The sequence below is a fragment of the Sinohyriopsis cumingii genome, chromosome 6, assembly GCF_028554795.1.
Source record: "Sinohyriopsis cumingii isolate HCF-2022 chromosome 6, ASM2855479v2, whole genome shotgun sequence".
Classification (NCBI taxonomy): Eukaryota; Metazoa; Mollusca; class Bivalvia; order Unionida; family Unionidae; genus Sinohyriopsis; species Sinohyriopsis cumingii.
Genome location: NC_142966.1, coordinates 106,297,398 through 106,316,301, shown reverse-complemented (window position 1 = coordinate 106,316,301; position 18,904 = coordinate 106,297,398). Strand labels below are relative to the sequence as shown.

Genomic DNA, 18,904 nt, shown 5'->3' with positions numbered 1-18,904 from the left:
CTGTTCACACTGACAAAACTTCTGCTTTGGCATGTCAAAATACATGTACTCTATTTACACTGACAAAACTTCTGCTTTGGTGTGTCAAAATACACGTACTTCTGTTTACAGTGACAAAACTTCTGCTTTCGCAGTTCTAAATTAAAAGATCAGAGATTGGACCATTGCTGGGATATTCACCTTCTACCTCATTTACTGATGTATTACGATAAGGTAATATTTAAAGGATATACCAAATAATGGATTAAATTAGGTTTCTTCAATAATATTTACAGGATCATAATATGGGCACATCTGCTTCAGAAGTAAATGAAGCTTGGAAGGAATTTGGCAGCAATCTTTCAAAGGGGAGGTGACTCTTCTCTGAACCCTGCTGGGTGGGCAAATGGCTTCCAGTACTTTGATTGCTAAAAACAAGCATAGGAAGGCTGGCTTTGCATAGTAGTACTTCTAATGTATTGTGATCGTCTGTTTAGTATCGAAGAAACATACACATAAAAGTTGGTTTCTTGTTCTCATTTGACAGACATTTTGGGAAGATGTTAGATCAGAGATGGTGGATGAGAAGGGATTAAACCCAGAGGCTGCAGACAAGATTGGACATTATGTTAAATTTCAAGGTAAATTGCATCAGTAAATCAGTTGAATGCTATTTTCCTGTAATACATCTGCTTTTAGCTCAGAGAAAATGTACAAGATATGGTTCTCAACAAAAATATTGTAGACTGTTGAAATCTTGTCATTCCTGCAACCAGAAATGTGTATTAGGTTCCTTTGCCAAATTTGCCCAGCTTCAGAGTATCTTGCCATTAATTTCAAACATTAGCAGTCATTGCATGGTATTGATAATAATTCCAGTCCAAATCTTTTGAAATTTTACTCCTATTCTATTGGTGTTTTTAATTTTAATATAAAATAAGATCTGTTATAGATGGGCATGGATAATTTCAGGTTCATAAACAGACTAAGTCACTACTCTTAGCATGGGAACATGGCTAATTCATTAGATGAATGTGTAGCTTCAATGCATTTCTCATGAACAGTTTACCTGTGCACATTCCAAATATAACTTTTAGTGTTTGTTTGCATAATTTTACCAGTAGGGGGCCATGATGTACAATTTTGTTTTGTTTCAAACTTTGTGCCAAAAATAGCACCTTTAAGAGTCTTTATTGTTTGCACTTTTTTAATTTCTCTTTTATCAGTATATTTTTGTGCTTAGTATGTTGTTAAGAACATTGAAGAAATAATTTCTCATCCTACAGGTGGCATGGAATCAGTAGAACTGCTCCTGAAAGATGAAGCTCTTCAAAAACAAAAGTCAGCTATCGCAGGTCTGGAGGAATTGAAGCTGCTTTTAATTTATTGTGAATTATATGGCATTGCTGATAAGGTAATACTAATACATGTTTTTATTTTATAGACATAGGCAGTGAATTGACTGTTTTTCTTACCATACCAATTTTTCTTTTTCTTATGATTCCAATTTTTATGATGTCCCTTATGCTTTCAGCAGAGGCTTCTTAATTTGGTCCAGCTTGTCTATCTACATGTAATTCAGTCTGTCCATCCAGAGAAGTTTGTTTGCAAGTTTGCAAAACTAAACACTCATTACAGGTGAATTAAATTTGGCTAACCTATTTGTATGCATGTGTAGATGATGTGACTAAATGTTTTGGTCAAAAACCGATTATTCTATATTTGACACACTTTTAATCTTAAGGAAAATGTGGACTGTTCTGATGAAGATGTTTACTACACAAATTTTGTAAGCATAACAACCATTTTATGATAGACAAGTTAGATTTAGTACATATATTTGTATTCATACTTTGATAATCTCTTTTGATTTTCAGGACATTAAAACAAATGTTTCAATTTTTACACTTTGTTAACTTTATGGCTTTGATTTTGGGCTGCAGTGTATGTTAGATCATGCACATATAACAAACATGAATCAGACTTGGTTAAGCAAAAAATACATGAAATGGATATAAAATTGAGTAGGTATATTTAATGCATACATTGTTTCATGTTTAGATTTTCATGCCAGTGAAGCAATATTCCCCTTTCTAGAATCATTTTTAAATTCTTGGGGATTTTGCTTTTGGGGATGCAGTGGGGGCATACATGTTGTACAAACACGCATAAAATCTAATTGTTGATTTTAAAATTGCTGCAGCCCATAAATCTAAAAGAGATGTGAAAAATGATCCTGTTGTGGAAAATGTTATTTTTGAAGACACTTCTGCTATCCATGATTTTTAGTATTGATAAAAATGGAATTTTTTGCAAAACATCAACGTTAAATCCACCAAAATTCCTAATTACAACAATGATAAAAACATAACATGATAATGTTGATTGAAACAAAATTGGAACCAAATTGCAAAAGAAGATGTTGCATTTATCCATTAGTCTTCATATTTCTTTTCTAGTAAATCCAGATTTTGCAATAAATTTTGTATTTTGCTAATTAAATGACAAAAGCAAGATATAAACAATTACAATAAGTTTAAACAATAATGACCAATTACAAAATATTTAAATCATAATTTATACACTATGTTTTTATATTGGCAGGCAGCAATGTCATATACCATATTTGGTGTTTGTTTTCAGATGGCATAGTAGACTTTTTTTTAATAAGGAAAAACATGCAAAAATATTTCATTCAGTCTCCAAAACCAAAGTCAAAGTTCACTGAAATCAACTCATGTGATAACAGCATACCCATTAAGTCAGACAGCAGATCAATCATGCTTCACCAGTACACTTAGGACTGAAAGCAACGTTTGATACAATTCATTTATTTCAGTCCACAAGAGAATGCATGTGTATTAGGAAACATAATTTGCCACATGAAATGAAAGTTTGTCGAGGTTTAATTTCCTATCATCATCAACCATCCTTATTAGAAAACACAACTTCTCACATGAAATGAAAGTCTGGCATGGTTTGATTTAATATAGTAATCAACCATCCATGAAAATGTGCCAGATATTACTGTCTTAGAATTTGTCATTTAATAAAAACTAAGTGAAAGGTAAAATAGACCAGGTCCTTGTCATTATTTTCAAAATATTTACAGTAGTTAAAATCATATTTTGGTAGTGGGTGTAGTAGTCAGTCAGAGTCTAAATATTACTATAGAATTAACAAGCCTGTATCTGTTGATGCAGTCTGGCAACACCACATATATAAGACAAATAAAAATTGATTACATTCAAATACCTATAAAGGCATAAAAATATGAAATAATGCAAAATGAGGATAAGTTTTGTGCTAGATTAAAAAAAATGATTCTCAAGTGAAATTAATATGCAGATATGCAACTGGGATGTGACAGGGTACAGGTTTTAGTTTTTAAAGCATGACATTTTGTAGTGATGGCTTTGATTTAAATTGGTTGTTTTTTATTTAGTAAATGGTGATTTATTCTTCAATTCACAGCTCAGCTGTTCATAAGGTCAAGTGGGTATGGTCTTGTGCCTGTTGTGTGTCATGTTCATTGTGTTGTCTATCCATTAACATTTGCTTGTTGCAACTCTGGAGTTTATATTTCCGATCTTATTTCAATTAAATTTGGAATATGAGTTGATATTCACAAAATCTCATACCAGTTCAGTAATTAGCAACAGCCGTGCTTGTTAATGGGTAGTCTTGCATCTGAATGGCTAACATGTTAGCACTGTTGAAACCAATATTTCTCATCCATTTGTGATCAAACTTTGAGCGTGTGCTTATATCATTAAGATCTTATTTGGGTCCAATAATGAGTGAGATTTGTGCTTATTAATGAGATGATCTTGCATCTGACTATTGATGGTTGTTACCCCTCTAACTGACACATTTCTGATCTGATTTTGATGAAACTTGGAACATATGTTTATATTATGAAAGTCACAGACAAATTAGATGACTTGGAAACATATGTTTATACTATGAAAGTCTCAGACAAATTAGATAATGACTTGGAGACATATGTTTATATTATGAAAGTCTCAGACAAATTAGATAATGCCTTGGAAACATATGTTTATATAATGAAAGCCTCAGACAAATTAGATAATGCCTAGGACACATATGTTTATATTATGAAAGTCTCAGACAAATTAGATAATAACTTGGAACAGATGTTTATATTACGAAAGTCTCAGACAAATTAGATAATAACTTGGAACATGTTTATATTATGAAAGTGTCAGATAATGAGCAAGATACACACTTGCTACTGAGGTGATTTTGCATTTGATTGGCATAGTTTTTTATTTCTGTGGAAGTCATGTTTCTGACCCAGTTTTCATGATACTGGAAATGACCACGTTTGATTGAAACTGGCTCTGAAATGAATGAGTTGGCCTTGCACATAATTGGCTGAGTGCCTTTACACTTAAGAGACTGTATTTCTGACCCAGTGTTAATCAGACTTGGTCATTAAGCTAATATAATTAAGACGTTGGATGATTTTCATCATGAGCAAGATCTGTGCCTGTTTATGAGGTGATCTTGTATTTGATTAAAGAGATTATTTTTTATCACTAGAGACAGTATTTTTGATAGAATTTTCATCAGACTAGGCAAGTAATGCCAGGTCATCACAATCCCGGATCAGTATGATTACAAGAGAGATTCATGCATATTAATAATGTGAGCTTGCATCTTACTGGCAAAGCTTGTCAACAATCTAACATTCTGTGCATATTTTAATCAAACATGTGAAATAGTTTTATATTATAACTGTGATGAATTTGATTATGAACAAAGTCTACATGGGTGAACCTGTTACATAGTTTAAATACTATTGGTCACCTCAACCACTTTTCAGAAGATGCACATTTTGATGCCTAGATCCAGTTAAACTACAAACACATCTGGATGGTGCAGATTTCATTCTTCACCTTCCAGAATTTGGATGATTAGAATTATGAATGTGAAGGTTTCATTAAATCAGACATATACTCAGATGTCAATGTAGGCAACACTGGTCTTGATACTATATCAAATTTAAATAATTTAGTGATACAGACATAGACAGAAAACTACTAGGCTGTGAAAGGTCAGTTACGGTTGGTCAGACTGTTTCTGTGAACTGACAGCGTGTTAGAATCCTATATCAATTTAGGCAATACTGATGCAGATAATTTATAAAAAATTTATCATTTAGTGATACAGATATAGACAACAAAACTGGTGGATTTAGAGTTTGGGAAAGGCCAGATATAGTGGGTTACACAACTTCATTAATTAACCTGACATTGAATGAATTCTCTTAGGACTTTAAAACATAAAAATTCTTTGTTGAAAACGAATATTCAGCAGTAAAGATCAGATGTTACTTTTAAACTTATTTTGAGAATTCTTTAGAAAATGGGTAAAATGGTGACTCTTTAGATCGAAGTTAACATACACTACATTGCTCTAAATTTTCCAGGCACGCCTTTTTGCATTTAGTAATTTAGGTAACATGTATTCTAATTATAGCACACTGCACAAAGTGGTTTTGGTATATGTATAATGACAGCCTAACCAGCAACAGGTGCTAAGAGGTAAAGAGTTAAAGAGGTGATTGTGTATCTGAGTTTGTTATCACTTGGGAGACCAGATTCCCATCAAGTTTTACTCCATGAGGTGATTGTGTATCTGAGTTTGTTATCACTTGGGAGACCAGATTCCCATCAAGTTTACTCCATGAGGTGATTGTGTATATGAGTTTGTTATCACTTGGGAGACCAGATTTCCATCAAGTTTTACTCCACATTAAGCTCCTATTATCATGGCTCAGTAATAAGTGAGATCGGTGTATATTATTGTGATACTTGCATCTGATTGACAAAGCTTATAACCTCACTAGATTTAGGGACTGTATTTCTTGTCCAGCTTCAATACAAGTTGGTAATTGAGTCTATATGATCAAGATAGATCTTGGATGCCTTTGATTATGAATAAGGGCATATTAATTATGCCGTTATTTTAGAAAGAATTGTTGTTACGGTATAGTAAAATAAAATTAACATCTAAATTAAAGTTTGGCAGATGGTTTACTTATTCTGAAATCAAATCTCATCTCATGAGTTATAACATTCGCCCTTACTGCAAATAAGTGCCATTAAATTCTCCTTTACTGTAATTTTGTCTGGAGGGCTTCTTTTGTAAACTATGTCATATTTTGGTCAGGCCCGCCTTGGTGTAAGCTAAATATCATAATTGCTTTTGCATCCGTGTGTGTATGACAGTATATCTGTATATAGTCCATCTATCAACACCCTAGATTAGCACTGATGTTGAGGTTTTCTATATTAGCTCAATGTTATTAATCTTGTAGCTAAATAAAAAGGCAGAATGAAAAAATGGATTTCTTATTTCCTCTTTGCAGGTTATGTTTGACCTGAGCCTAGCCAGGGGTTTAGATTACTATACAGGTGTGATATATGAAGCTGTTTTGCAAGGTATGATTGTATATACTAGAAGCTGACAATAATGTCTTCCATAGTGTGCGCTGTTTTTATTAATCTGAGAGAGACTGTTGCTGTTTTAATTGTCTAATAAAGACAGTCATTTTTTGCCCTTTCATGCTGTCATTAATTAGCGATCTCAGTAGTATAATCAGACATTGGATTATCAAGTCTAGGCAGTATCACAGTCTTGTTGCTTCAAGTTGAATATCTTCCAACTACGTAAATTACCAGTGTATAAACACTTGATGCATTCTGTCTGAACCAAGCGATGTTACAAGCGATGTTATATAAAAAAAACTTGTTGATTCTTTTGGAACTAACAGATACATACAGTAGCAGAGCATTTTTAAACTACATGTCTTGAAAATTCCTGCCCTGAGGAACTCTATAATTTGTTAGCCCGAGTCTGAAAATGAGATTTGTGTCAAGGAGTCACAAATGGACCTTACTTTTGAAAGATAACCTTTGAAACTTTTATCCCATGCTTAAGTTTAGAGTTTTTGTTATCTTAGTGCATGAACCAGGTTTAAAGAAATCATGTTTCAGAGTGGAAATTACTTATTACACAAGTCAAATGACAAGACAGATCTGAGTGAAGTACTGTTATGTAGAAATGGCAATTAAATCTTACTCCAAATATCACCATAAAGGCATTTAGTCTGACATGATGGTCTTATTGACAGTTCTGATCACGGATTTGTAATTAAGTTGTCTAAGTCATTCTCATCAGGAGTATGACAAACAGTAATCTTGTATTTGATGATTTAAGATGTTAACACATAGTGTACACACACATGACTTTCTTCTTCAGATATGTTACTCAATAATGATATATCAGATATGTTACCCGATAATAAAACATCAGGAGTAAATCCACTATCTTGTAAATACAGTCATCCCAAGGCTTGTTTTAGGAACAGAAGTGTTTCATTTAGGTTTGCCAAGGTGAAAGTTAACTGACAGTGGTCTCCCTTTGGCTAAAGGGATTGGTGCCAGATCTTATAGATTCATCAGTTAATTCTTGAAATCAGCATGTACTACATATTTGTCAAGAAAATGTGGAATGAAAAGTCTGTTTAATTTTGGGGGGTTCAAAGGCACATGTTTTGAAATGTGTTTCTCGCTTTGACTTTTTATATAAAGGACACTGTGCCATTTCTTTTCTTACTTTTAATAATTCACGTCATCTATACTGTAACATATCATATTTCAAAATGAGGCACAATTCCCTCGTTATAAAACAGGCAAAATGTGATGTTTTATAGAAGGTGTTCAGCCACCGGACAAAAAGCAAAAGTTGAATGAAAGTGACATAAAAGAGAGGAATAATTCTTATGATAGGGAAAAGCATAATCAAATGTTTCAGAAGACATGGGCAAAAGACATGGGAATGGTTGAATTATGATGAGAAAAAGAACGTTATGCGGTGTAACTGGTGTATGTAATTTGCAAAAACAAACACAGAGAAAACATCCAGTTTTGTTGCGGGTTGTTTGAACTTTAAAATTGAATCGGTAACCTTACATGAAAGCTGAGGGCAACACAAAAGGAGTTGAGGGAGAAAAGCAGCTATGCAGATACTTCCAGAAAAATCAACCACTGGTAAGATCTTGGAAAGTTTAAATTTGAATGTGTTTGACCGGCTCGTTAATTTGTTTAGAAATGCACATGCTATCGTAAAGAACAGAAGACCCTTCACTGATTTTGTATGGATGCATCAGCTAGATGAGATGAAAGGAGTTGATGTTGGAGAGACTTGCAGAAATGATAAACAGGTTGTTACATTTACTCACTACATGGCTGAAAGTGTAAGGCAGAAATTTGTCAAAGGCATGAATGAAGCAAGGTTTCTTGCAGTAGTGTGCAATGGTTGCACTGACAGTTCAATTCAGGAGGAGGAAATTGTATATATAAGAATTTGCAAAATAGGAGAGATTAGTCATAATTACTAGCAATTGATACTGTAGAGAAGGCATATGCTAAAGGGATCCTGTAGGTGATCACCACTGCACTGGATAATGCTGGAATCACTAATTGGCAGAATAAGATTGCTGCATTTTTTAGTGACAGAGCAAGTGTAATAATGGACAAAAATGCTGGAGTTGTATCTAAACTGAAAAACATCCTACTAGCTTTACAGGGTATTCGCTGCTTTACACAGTGGCTTGAGTTGGCATATAAAGATGAAATGACAAAATCCTCATGTTACACAAAGATGAACACTCTTTTCATGGGACTGTATTATTACTACCACAACAGTCCCCTCAACAGAAGTAATTTAAAGAGGTCATTTGCTGCTCTAGATGTATCACCAGTGATGCCAAGCAGGGTTGGAGGCACACGCTGGTTACCGCACACTGAGAGAGCTCTTGACAGCTTCTGGATAGGATATACAGCCATCAGGAACCACCTTGAACAGGTATTAATCTTTAATTTAAAATTTAAATTCCTATTGAAAATATAAAATGCAGCTTTAAATGCATGACTCTCTCACTCTCATATAATGCAGTTGAATTGTAATGTAACACGTTATCACATGAAAATATGTTCCATTCATAAGTTTAATTGTACAGAGTTTAATTATAAAAATTGCTTTCATTTTTAAACTTGATTTTGTTAAAAGGGTACATTTATTACTACTGCTTATATATATTTTATCCATATTATGCTAAGAAGTAATGTTAGATTTTCATCAAAAGTTATTTTTGTTATCAGCTTCCTTCACAGAAAGGAGCTACATCACATGAACTTGGAAAGGCCAAAGATTTATTGAAAATAATGAGAGAACCTGCTGCATTGAAATTTATGCTGTTCATGACAGATGTTATATCACTTCTGTCCAAACTGTCAGTAATGCTGCAAGAAACAAGTGCTTCAGTTGCTGACATCAAGAAGAAGTTGGATGCCATCATTTCCATTTTGAAGAAGTACAAATTCAAGTATACAGGTTTTAATACTCATGTCATTCCAGCTGTTCCAAGAATATAAATTGTCATAGCACACTTTTACATTTTTATTACAATAGTCAAGTATGTTGTTCTTACCCCTGCATATTTTACAGGGATGGCCCTTGACTTAGACAGCTTGGCAGTATTTCTATGCTGACAGGTGTAGACTTTGGTGAGGATGATTTGATCCAAGGGATCAGAGAGGAAGTGACAACATCCTTAATCTCATGTCTTGAGAGTGATGCTGATGATGGTGTTATAGGTGCATGCAAGATAGCAGACTTCAAGATATGGCCAGCTTTACTAGACAGTTCAGGTAATCTCCATTACTGTTTTCATCTTACAGTTGATGTTTTGCGCATTTTCATTTTTTTATATATTGATTTATTAGTTATTTAGTTGGGGTTCTATAACAAAAATGTGTAGATGTTGTCCAAATGTTATAGACATCATATTTCTTCAGCACTAAATTATTTTTCTTAAAATGCAACTTTTTGGTTTAATATAGACTTTGGTGATGATGGCATGGTAATTTGGTGGAGCATTTCCAGCCAGTGCTTGTCAGTGCAGTGGTGGATGCTGATGTAGTGGAATTGGAATGGGACTTATTAAAGAGTTTAGTCTACAGCAAGTAGGTGTATATTCAAATATTAATAATAAATGCAAGAAACATCATTGATGCCAGATTTGTTAAAATTCTTTATTTAGCATAGTATCTTGATTACAAAAGGTAACCATTTAAAGAAATAAAGAAAGCTTTTAAAAGCAATTTAATATAAACATTATTTAATTATTGATGTTGCATTTTTCTTTATGTAAATTTATTCAAATTAATATTTTCTTAATTTATTCTGTTATCTTGCAGTTACAAAGACATCTATGTTTTGATTTGGCCCACAGTTGTAAAATCATGTGCTGCTGACTACAAGAATATCCTGGCTTTGATTGACCTTATCCTGACAATCCCAGCCCAATCTGCTGATGCTGAGAGGGGTTTCTCAGAGATGAAAATGGTGAAGAGTGACTGGAGATCATGTTTGCGACCTTAGGTTCTGTCCAACCTACTCTTTATAATGTTCCATACAATGATATTCCAACATATGCTCTGGTAGTCTAGTGGTTAGAGTGTCCGCCTCAGATGCGGGAGGTCGTAGGTTTGATCCCTGGCCAAGTCATACCAAAGACTTACAAAAATGGTACTAACAGCTGCCTCATTTGGCGCTCAGCATTAAGAGGTTAGTGTTAGGACTGGTCGGCCTGGTGTCAGGATAATGTGATTGGGTGGGACATCATGCTACATGTCTGCAGCATGATGCCCCAGTGCTCGACAACACTATACATTGCCACACTGCAGACATTGTAGCGATATGACTGAAAAATTGTTAAAGCTATGTTAAAAATCCAAGTCGCACACACACAGACACACCCAACATTGATCCATCACCAGGAATACATTTGTGGAATGTTTCAGGGAGATGGGTAAGGAGACCAGAACAAAACCCATATTGACCCAGAGAGCAGGTGGAGGAGGAGAAAGGACACCTGGATCCTCTTCTGGAATTGGATCCAGATTATCTTGAGAAACAAGAAATGTGAATTGACTGATTGATGATTTGAAGCAGGATTTATTCTTCTGTACTTCTGCATTTCATATGATAATGCTATTTATGAAATAAAATTTTTTTAAATCTCAATACAAGTGTGTGACATTGTTTTGTGGACAGGACTAGTAAAGATTTGGCAGGACTAGTAAATTTCTCAGTATACTAGTCCTATTGGCTACAAAGAAAATTGTGTTAAATTCGAGCCCTGTTCCCACATGTGAGGAATCATTCTTTTGTCTTGAAACCTTCCTCTTTCCTTCAGCACTTCACCAAAAAGACATCTGCAAAACCCAATAAAGACTCAAGTTTTACATAAAGCACACAGAGCCAGTCAGAAGAGGAAGATATTATTTGTTCTTACCACTTCAAAAAGGAAGTGATAATCTTTTAAGTTAGCTTTGCTCCTCCTGGATATGATCAGATGTCCATCCTGCTTATAACGAGCAAACCGAATACCAGATTAATTTCTAGCATTTCAGCTGATCTCTGACTCATTTGAGTCTTTTGGATGGAGTCAGAGATAACTTTTTCAGTTTTCTGTATCACAGACATTTTGGTCCATAGGGCTTTGGTGGGACCTGTATCATCTGCACAAAATGCTAGCTTTACAATGATGTGGGTTATTCTTTTAAATTTTTGGAATAAAAAGTTTGTATCCTACCAAGTATGCATTAAGCATGTGCTGTATTTTGCCCATATTTCACATGAGACTTGAAGTTGCTTTACATATAATAGGAGACTGTAAACAGGGCCAAATCTGGGCTAAGGAGATGGGACTCCCTCAGCCTCTTATCTTCTAATATATTATGATCTGGTAACATAACCAGTTTTTGGAGTGAAATTAATTGTTTTTTGGTAAAACATGCTCAATCATAATATAGTTACACCCTCCCAAGTCCTCCCTGTAATTACATCATTAGAAGAACATGCATATCATTTCAAGTAGTAATTGGTGAATTGATGAGATTTGGCACCAGTCCCTCTATCCAATGGTAGACCACTCTCTTCAAGTACCTTGGCAAGCAGATGATATCTTGGCAAATACTAATCAGCCAGTCTCATCAATGCATGATATATCATTATGTTGTATACAATACTTGAGAGAAAGAAAGTGAAATGAATGAGTTTATGACCTTTACAGCAGCTGGATTTATAATGGATAATGTTGCAAATCAACACCACAACAGTAGTCTAATCCCATTCTGCTATCATCACTGTAAATCACCCACTTAATTCACACATAATTAACTACTTTGGTTTAGAGTTCACTTATAAAGTCGGTAGTTAAGGTGCTTACATGCACAACATAAAACATTTAACTGGCTTGGTTCAAGTGAAAGCCTTCATCTTCAGTATGGGTTATAAGGTCATGTGAGTTATGGTCATCCATTCTTCAGCATGGGTTATAAGGTCATGTGAGTTATGGTCATCCATAAATATAAAGAAGAGTGCTATAGTTTTTATTGTTTCACACACCAACATTGAGTTACACACAACATCATCGGATGCTCAGGCATTGTTTTGACAGCAACTACACATGATGCAACTGGCCTCTAAGCTCCCTCACTTGTTAAGTTGTAGCACCAATCTGATACTGTGTTTCAATAATTTGACAACTGTGGGAATTCCAGCTTTAATTGTAAATTGTCTGTTTTAAAAGATTATGAAGGCATTATTATAACATATGTATATACCATTACACCACCTGAATCTATCATGGAGGTAAGCCTACTATTCTTTGGGTGCTTTGTTGTTGCTGTCAATAATTGATCAGAGTTGGTAGGGGTATGGGATTACAATTTTTATGCAAAGAATAAGTTGGCTTCTGACAGATTTTTTTAATGTTGAGACAGATTACTTTCAAGACTTGAAACACATTTTATACTTTGTCAGTATAATAATAGCAAGTCTTCTTTTTCCTTTCCAGGGACAAATTTTATGAGTACAAACTGGCATATACTGTTGTAACAAAATCTGTGGCTAATCATTGAAAAATTCTGGGCCCTTGCTTGTCATTATAAAATGCAGGGACCATGCTTATCATAAAATTCAGGGACAATGCTTGTCATTATAAAATTCAGATACCATGCTAGTCATAAAATTCAGGGACTATGCTTGTAATTATGAATGAGAAAGATGTCATTTTGCCTGAAATTTCCAGCATGGTGTCTTTTAAATTTCTGAATTTCTTTGCATATATCAAACTTTTCTTGGAGAATTTGGTCAATATATAGAAACATTTCAGATCTTGATGGTGATAAATGAATTACATATAGCTTGTGATATATGAATTACTTATTGATTGTGATAAATTAATTACTTATAGGTTGTAATATTTCAATTATCGATTGTGACTTTTGAATTACATATAAATTTTGATTTATGTAGTACAAATAGTGATATATAAATTAAATAAAGATTGTAATATATGAATTAAATATAGATTTTGGTATATTAATATATTGTGATATATGAATTAAATATAGTTTGTGATATATGAATTACATAAGAGATTGTAATATATGAATTACATAGAGATTGTGATATTCAGTTACATAGAGATTGTGATATATGAATTACATAGAGCTTGTGATATATGAATTACATAAGAGATTGTGATATATGAATTACATAAGAGATTGTGATATATGAATTACATAGAGATTGTAATATTCAAGTACATGTAGATAATGCTAGATTGCATGCATATTCAAATGTTATGGGGGTTTATAATTGTGCTTCATGCTCTTTTAAGAAAAAAGAAATGTTTCATGTGCAGTGAAGTTTGAAAGTTTTAAATTGCAGAAGTTTGGGTCTCATCAGGTACACAGAGAAAATATATGTGAAGACCATCTTTAATGTCTTATGAGCATCAATACAAAAGTACCTTTATACAAATTTTCAAAATATTATTGATTGTTCCATATCCCAAAAGTGTGGTTTCAATGGAATAGATATTAACAATTTTTATATGTACACCATAAGGCAGAACATATTATTTTATGTCTGTCTGTCTGTCACCGGTATCATTTTCTTCACAGTAATTTTTCCACCATCAGCAGTTACCAAACATTGTGGATGGTGTGTGCTTGGGGGGGTTGTTGTTGTTGTAGAGTTTAACGTCATTTTTCAGCACAAGATAGGCTATACATGGTGGCCAGTATGAATGGTGGAGGAAGAACCCAGGAAAGCCCCAGAAAGGACCACTGACCCATGAGAAGCTACTGGCAAGTTTTCTCACATACCCACATTGGCAGAACCCAAGACTCAGACCTACGCAAAGGTGAGTTGGTTATGAGCTGTAACGGTGAGTGCTTTAGACCGCTCAGCCACTTGGTGCCCCCCTGTGCTTGAGGTAAAGATGAAGCTAATATATTGGTTTCAGAATCAAAAGGCCAGAGGACTTGATTATTGTTACCAACATCACTGTTATCAAAAGAAAAAAAGATTTCCTTCCTTTAACATTAGGGCTGCTTCACATACCTGGACAAAGCTTAGCTTACACTTTGAATAAGAAAAGAAGCCTATTGATTTTGGGGGTCAAAAGGTCAAATGTCATGGTCACTGGCTGTAATTAAAAAATGGTTTCTACAAAATGACAGTTCTACATCATACTTTGAAAATTGCTTGCAGTTAGAATGAGGAAAAGTCCATTGATTTTGTGCTCCAAAAGTTGTTGGTCAGGGTCTCTATAGCACAAAGAAGTCTAACCAAAGGTCAGGGTCATTGTTACTTAAGGAAAAATGGGTTTTGCAGAATAAGTTTTGGTCACAAGTAAGTACCATAACCAAACTTTGTTGATGATTGCACTCAAGGCAATAAATAAACCTATAGAGTCTGGGGTACAAAGTTAAGATGTCAAAGTCATGGTAAAGCAACTTATCTTGACCAGGGCCCAGATCATTATGACCCATGGGTCAGTAATATCCACAGTCAGTCATACCATACAAGTGCCTGCATTGAGGACTAATAAACATGGGCTGGGTATGTAATGTGTCATTCACTGAAGACTTATTTATTTTTGATCTGCACTACCACATATTTGTGACATTTGATCATCAATTTCAGGATACACTAATAAGCCTGGTGCAAAAGAGGAAGAAAGTGTCAGCGTTGGAAGCGTTGCAGGAGGAGGACGCTATGATGGCCTCGTGGGGATGTTTGATCCCAAGGGAAAGATGGTGCCTTGTGTTGGTGTCAGCATTGGGATTGAAAGGGTCTTTTCTATCCTAGAACAAAGAGTTTTGGTAGGTATCTCAGAAATAACTAATGGTATGGCTTATGCAAAGAATGTGTTAATAAGGGGGATTTATCACCCTGATTCAGTAGATTGGAATGATATTGTTTGCTTTCTTACTGTTTATACTTACTTATAGTTATCAGACAATTTCTTTGATTATATTATTAAATATTATTATATCCATATGCAACGTATTCAGCATATATGTTACAGTGTTATATAAAATGTTAAAATGTTACATGGTGGCCTAGTTGTTCCATACAAATGATATTCCAACATATGCTCTGGTGGCCTAGTGGTTAGAGCGTCCGCCTCAGAAACGGAAGGTCGTGGGTGCAATCCCCGGCTGAGTCATACCAAAGACTTACAAAAATGGTACTAACAGCAGCCTTGCTTGGCGCTCAGCATTAAGAGGACAGTGTTAGGATTGGTCAGCCTGGTGTCAGGATAATGTGACTGGGTGGGACATCGTGCTGCATGTCTGTGGCATGATGCCTCAGTGCTAGACATCACTATAAACTGTCACACTGCAGACATCATAGCAATATGACTGAAAAATTGTTAAAGTTACATTAAAATGTCAATCACACACACACACACACACACACACACACAATGTTACATAATGTTCTGTCTGATCATAAATATAGTATTGTCAGGTTTTCATGAGTAATGTTTTTGCTTGCAAATTTCTAGTTATATATGTGCAGCATAAGAATAATGGTAACTATATAAATAAAGACTGCTGTATAGTTTTGCTATTTTCTTTAGTAGGACTTTTAAAAGTTAACTTAGTGTGCAAGTTGTGGTCATATAAATAGTCACGTATATGTTTGTATGTTTATGGCATTTTTCCTTTGAATTTCCGGTGGTTATTTGTAGGCATCAAATGCCAAGACCCGGACAACAGAAACTGAGGTGTTTGTTGTTTCAGCCCAGAAGAATTTGTTAGAAGAGAGAATGAAGCTGTGTAAGGAATTATGGGATGCTGATATCAAGGTCAGTGTCTATATATATATATATATATATATATATATATATATATATATATATATATATATATATATATATATATATATATATATATGTGTGTGTGTGTGTGTGTGTGTGTGTGTGTATATATATATACCATTTGTATTGTTTGTTACCTTTTTCCTCTTTTTCTTAATGATTATATGTTATGTATGTTTGTAATTTGTAATTGACCTTAGTCCAAAATGGAGTTATGGTGTACCTGACTAGAGATAGTTATTTTCTAAACAGCATAATACATAGCTAATATCTCTCTGTGAGTATGGATTTAATATTGGCATCGTTGTCAGTGGAGGAAAAACATTTTTGTCTTGATCTGAGACTAGGACATTGATATTCCCCCATGGAAAAACCTAGTGTACCTGATGTTTGCCATGTTTTTATTATTTTATTCATAGACCTTATCTTGTTGACAACTTAAAATGTTAAAAAAATAAACTTTTTACCCTCAAAATGGTTCTATTATTGTTTTGGTTTTATTTATAAAATGTTGTTTGCATGAAAAATTACTCGTTCATTCTTTAAAATCTGGATGTCGAATCTTATTTTTGTGTTCAGTTATTCATTTAATTGAAATTATTTAAGTTTCAATGGAAATACAAAGTGCTCATCAACAATTTGTGGACAGAAACATTAATTTGCGGTTATTTTTAATTCAGACAAGAAAATATGTTAGTACATCATCACACTTCAAGCCATTGGCACATTAATACATCTGACAATGCAGGCACATGAACACATTCAATATTCAGACTTATTTGGAATACCACTGGAATTCAGTTTGAACTTTATACATTTAGACTTGTGATCAAACTTTTGGGACTTTTGAATTTAATTCAGAATACTGCAAGGTCTTTGTAAACTTTACCTTTTGTATTCTAGCGAAATAAATTAATGGTTGAATTTTACAAAACTTGTTCATTTCTGTCACTTGGTGTAACACCATAGAGTTTTAACTATATATATATATATATATATATATATATATATATATATATATATATATATATATATATATATATATATATATATGCACCCAATCACACTATTGTTAGGAAGATACTACCATAGCCCTATTACCTCCTGAATCCAGCCCTTCTGAAAGACAAAAATTTGTCTTTCCTGTCTATGTTATATACATTAATGCCTGCCTTTCCAAGGACACTGGTGTTAGTGTTAAGCTATTGTTGTGAACTGACAACATATTGTTCACATTGCCTTTCAAAATCCATTGACAATTTGTTTTAATTTCATTCATCCAGTGAGGATTTTGTTATTTTTATATATTTTGGATTATTCAACACATGGTATCCATTATTTTTTAATTGTAACCATAATTTTGTGTATTTTTCAATTGTTTTGACTTAGATTTTGGGATGGGTGACTGAATTCATCTACATGGCAACATTGTAATAGAATGCACACTATTTATTTTGTTTTCCCTTGCGGAATGGGGATTTCAGCTTTTAATTATTGATTTATTCTCTCATTTCTTTTTTTACTTTGACATTTTAGAACAGAAACAACAAAATGTGTTAAGTTCCAAGTTAGCAAGGACACTCAGGAGTCAAGTCTTGTCTGTATTAAGTAAACATCATTGGCTGCCTGTAGCATGTGTACCAGTTAGTTGGGGAGTACATGGTCTAAATTACTGTGAAAATCCACAAAATGTAGTGAGAAATGTGGAAAGTCAGAGACGGGAAGTACTGATTCTATCTATGCATTCTTCCTAATACTGAGTCTTTGGCCAGCCTACCTATTCAACAACTATACAAAATACTTTATATATGACTATGATCACATCTGGGAAAATGGAAGAAACTGTGACTTTTCAATTGTCTACTTTGTCTTTTGAATTAGTGGTGCCTCACTTGGTACAGCAAGTAACAACAGAGTTGATTTGTTTTCCCTGACCTTTTGTCTTCTTCAGTTTCAATCAAGAATTTGGTACTATTCCTCCAATTCTGGCATCCCAGTGGGCTTAAGTCATCCTGTATGTCCAAGAATATCCTTCAGGCCTGTAAATAGGGGCATATTTAGTCTATACATGACTTAAATTTGCCTGCATACAATGCCATTTTGTTGCCTACCCTACCATCCAGCCATCTGGTTCTAGACCCATATCACTCAGTGACCATTTGGCTTCTAAAGCATATCATTTAATGCCTTATCAAGGAATGATACATTTTCCAGGGATCTTAGTGACAGATATATCTGTCCCCCCAGAGATTGCCAATAATCAGATTGTACAGCCACCTATACTGCTGTCTGTATGCCTGACTTATGACTGATTTGGATTTGACAGGCCATTTGTACTGATTCATTGACTACATCCTGTGGATATGGCTTAAAAGTTCAGGGCCTTCCATTATATTTAACATTGGAAGGTGAGTTGCCAAAGTAGGCAGGGATTTGGGGGCTTCCCACATCGGGGATATTTAATTTCTCCTTCAAATACGTTCCCCGATCACATTAACGTTAGGGATATAAGCCTGCTACCTCTTGAATCCAGCCCTACTAAAAGACGAAAATTCGTCTTTTCGGTCTATCTCATACAGATCAAAGGGCAATAACTCTTGCCCCTTACCTCCCCTTGCCACCTCCAGGTGTCACTAGTTTTTA

The 18,904-nt window shown here is 34.3% G+C and overlaps 2 protein-coding genes across 3 annotated transcripts in view; both read left to right on the top strand.

Annotated features, from left to right (window-relative positions):
- The window catches only part of LOC149797647 (histidine--tRNA ligase-like), a 73,148-nt gene that overhangs the window by 44,012 nt on the left and 10,232 nt on the right, over positions 1 to 18,904 (top strand). For both annotated transcript variants that reach the window (XM_089962553.1, XM_089962552.1), the window contains exons 8-12: positions 527 to 620; positions 1,266 to 1,393; positions 6,377 to 6,449; positions 15,079 to 15,257; positions 16,133 to 16,249. In XM_089962553.1, coding sequence (XP_089818679.1) covers positions 527 to 620; positions 1,266 to 1,393; positions 6,377 to 6,449; positions 15,079 to 15,257; positions 16,133 to 16,249 — 591 coding nt within the window. The remainder of the gene's footprint in view (positions 1 to 526; positions 621 to 1,265; positions 1,394 to 6,376; positions 6,450 to 15,078; positions 15,258 to 16,132; positions 16,250 to 18,904) is intronic.
- Positions 6,809 to 10,411, top strand: LOC149797648 (uncharacterized). Its single transcript, XM_089962551.1, has 4 exons — positions 6,809 to 8,877; positions 9,520 to 9,722; positions 9,915 to 10,037; positions 10,272 to 10,411. The coding sequence occupies exons 1-2, from the start codon at positions 8,542 to 8,544 to the stop codon at positions 9,535 to 9,537; spliced, it is 354 nt and encodes a 117-aa protein (XP_089818677.1). The 5' UTR covers positions 6,809 to 8,541; the 3' UTR covers positions 9,538 to 9,722; positions 9,915 to 10,037; positions 10,272 to 10,411.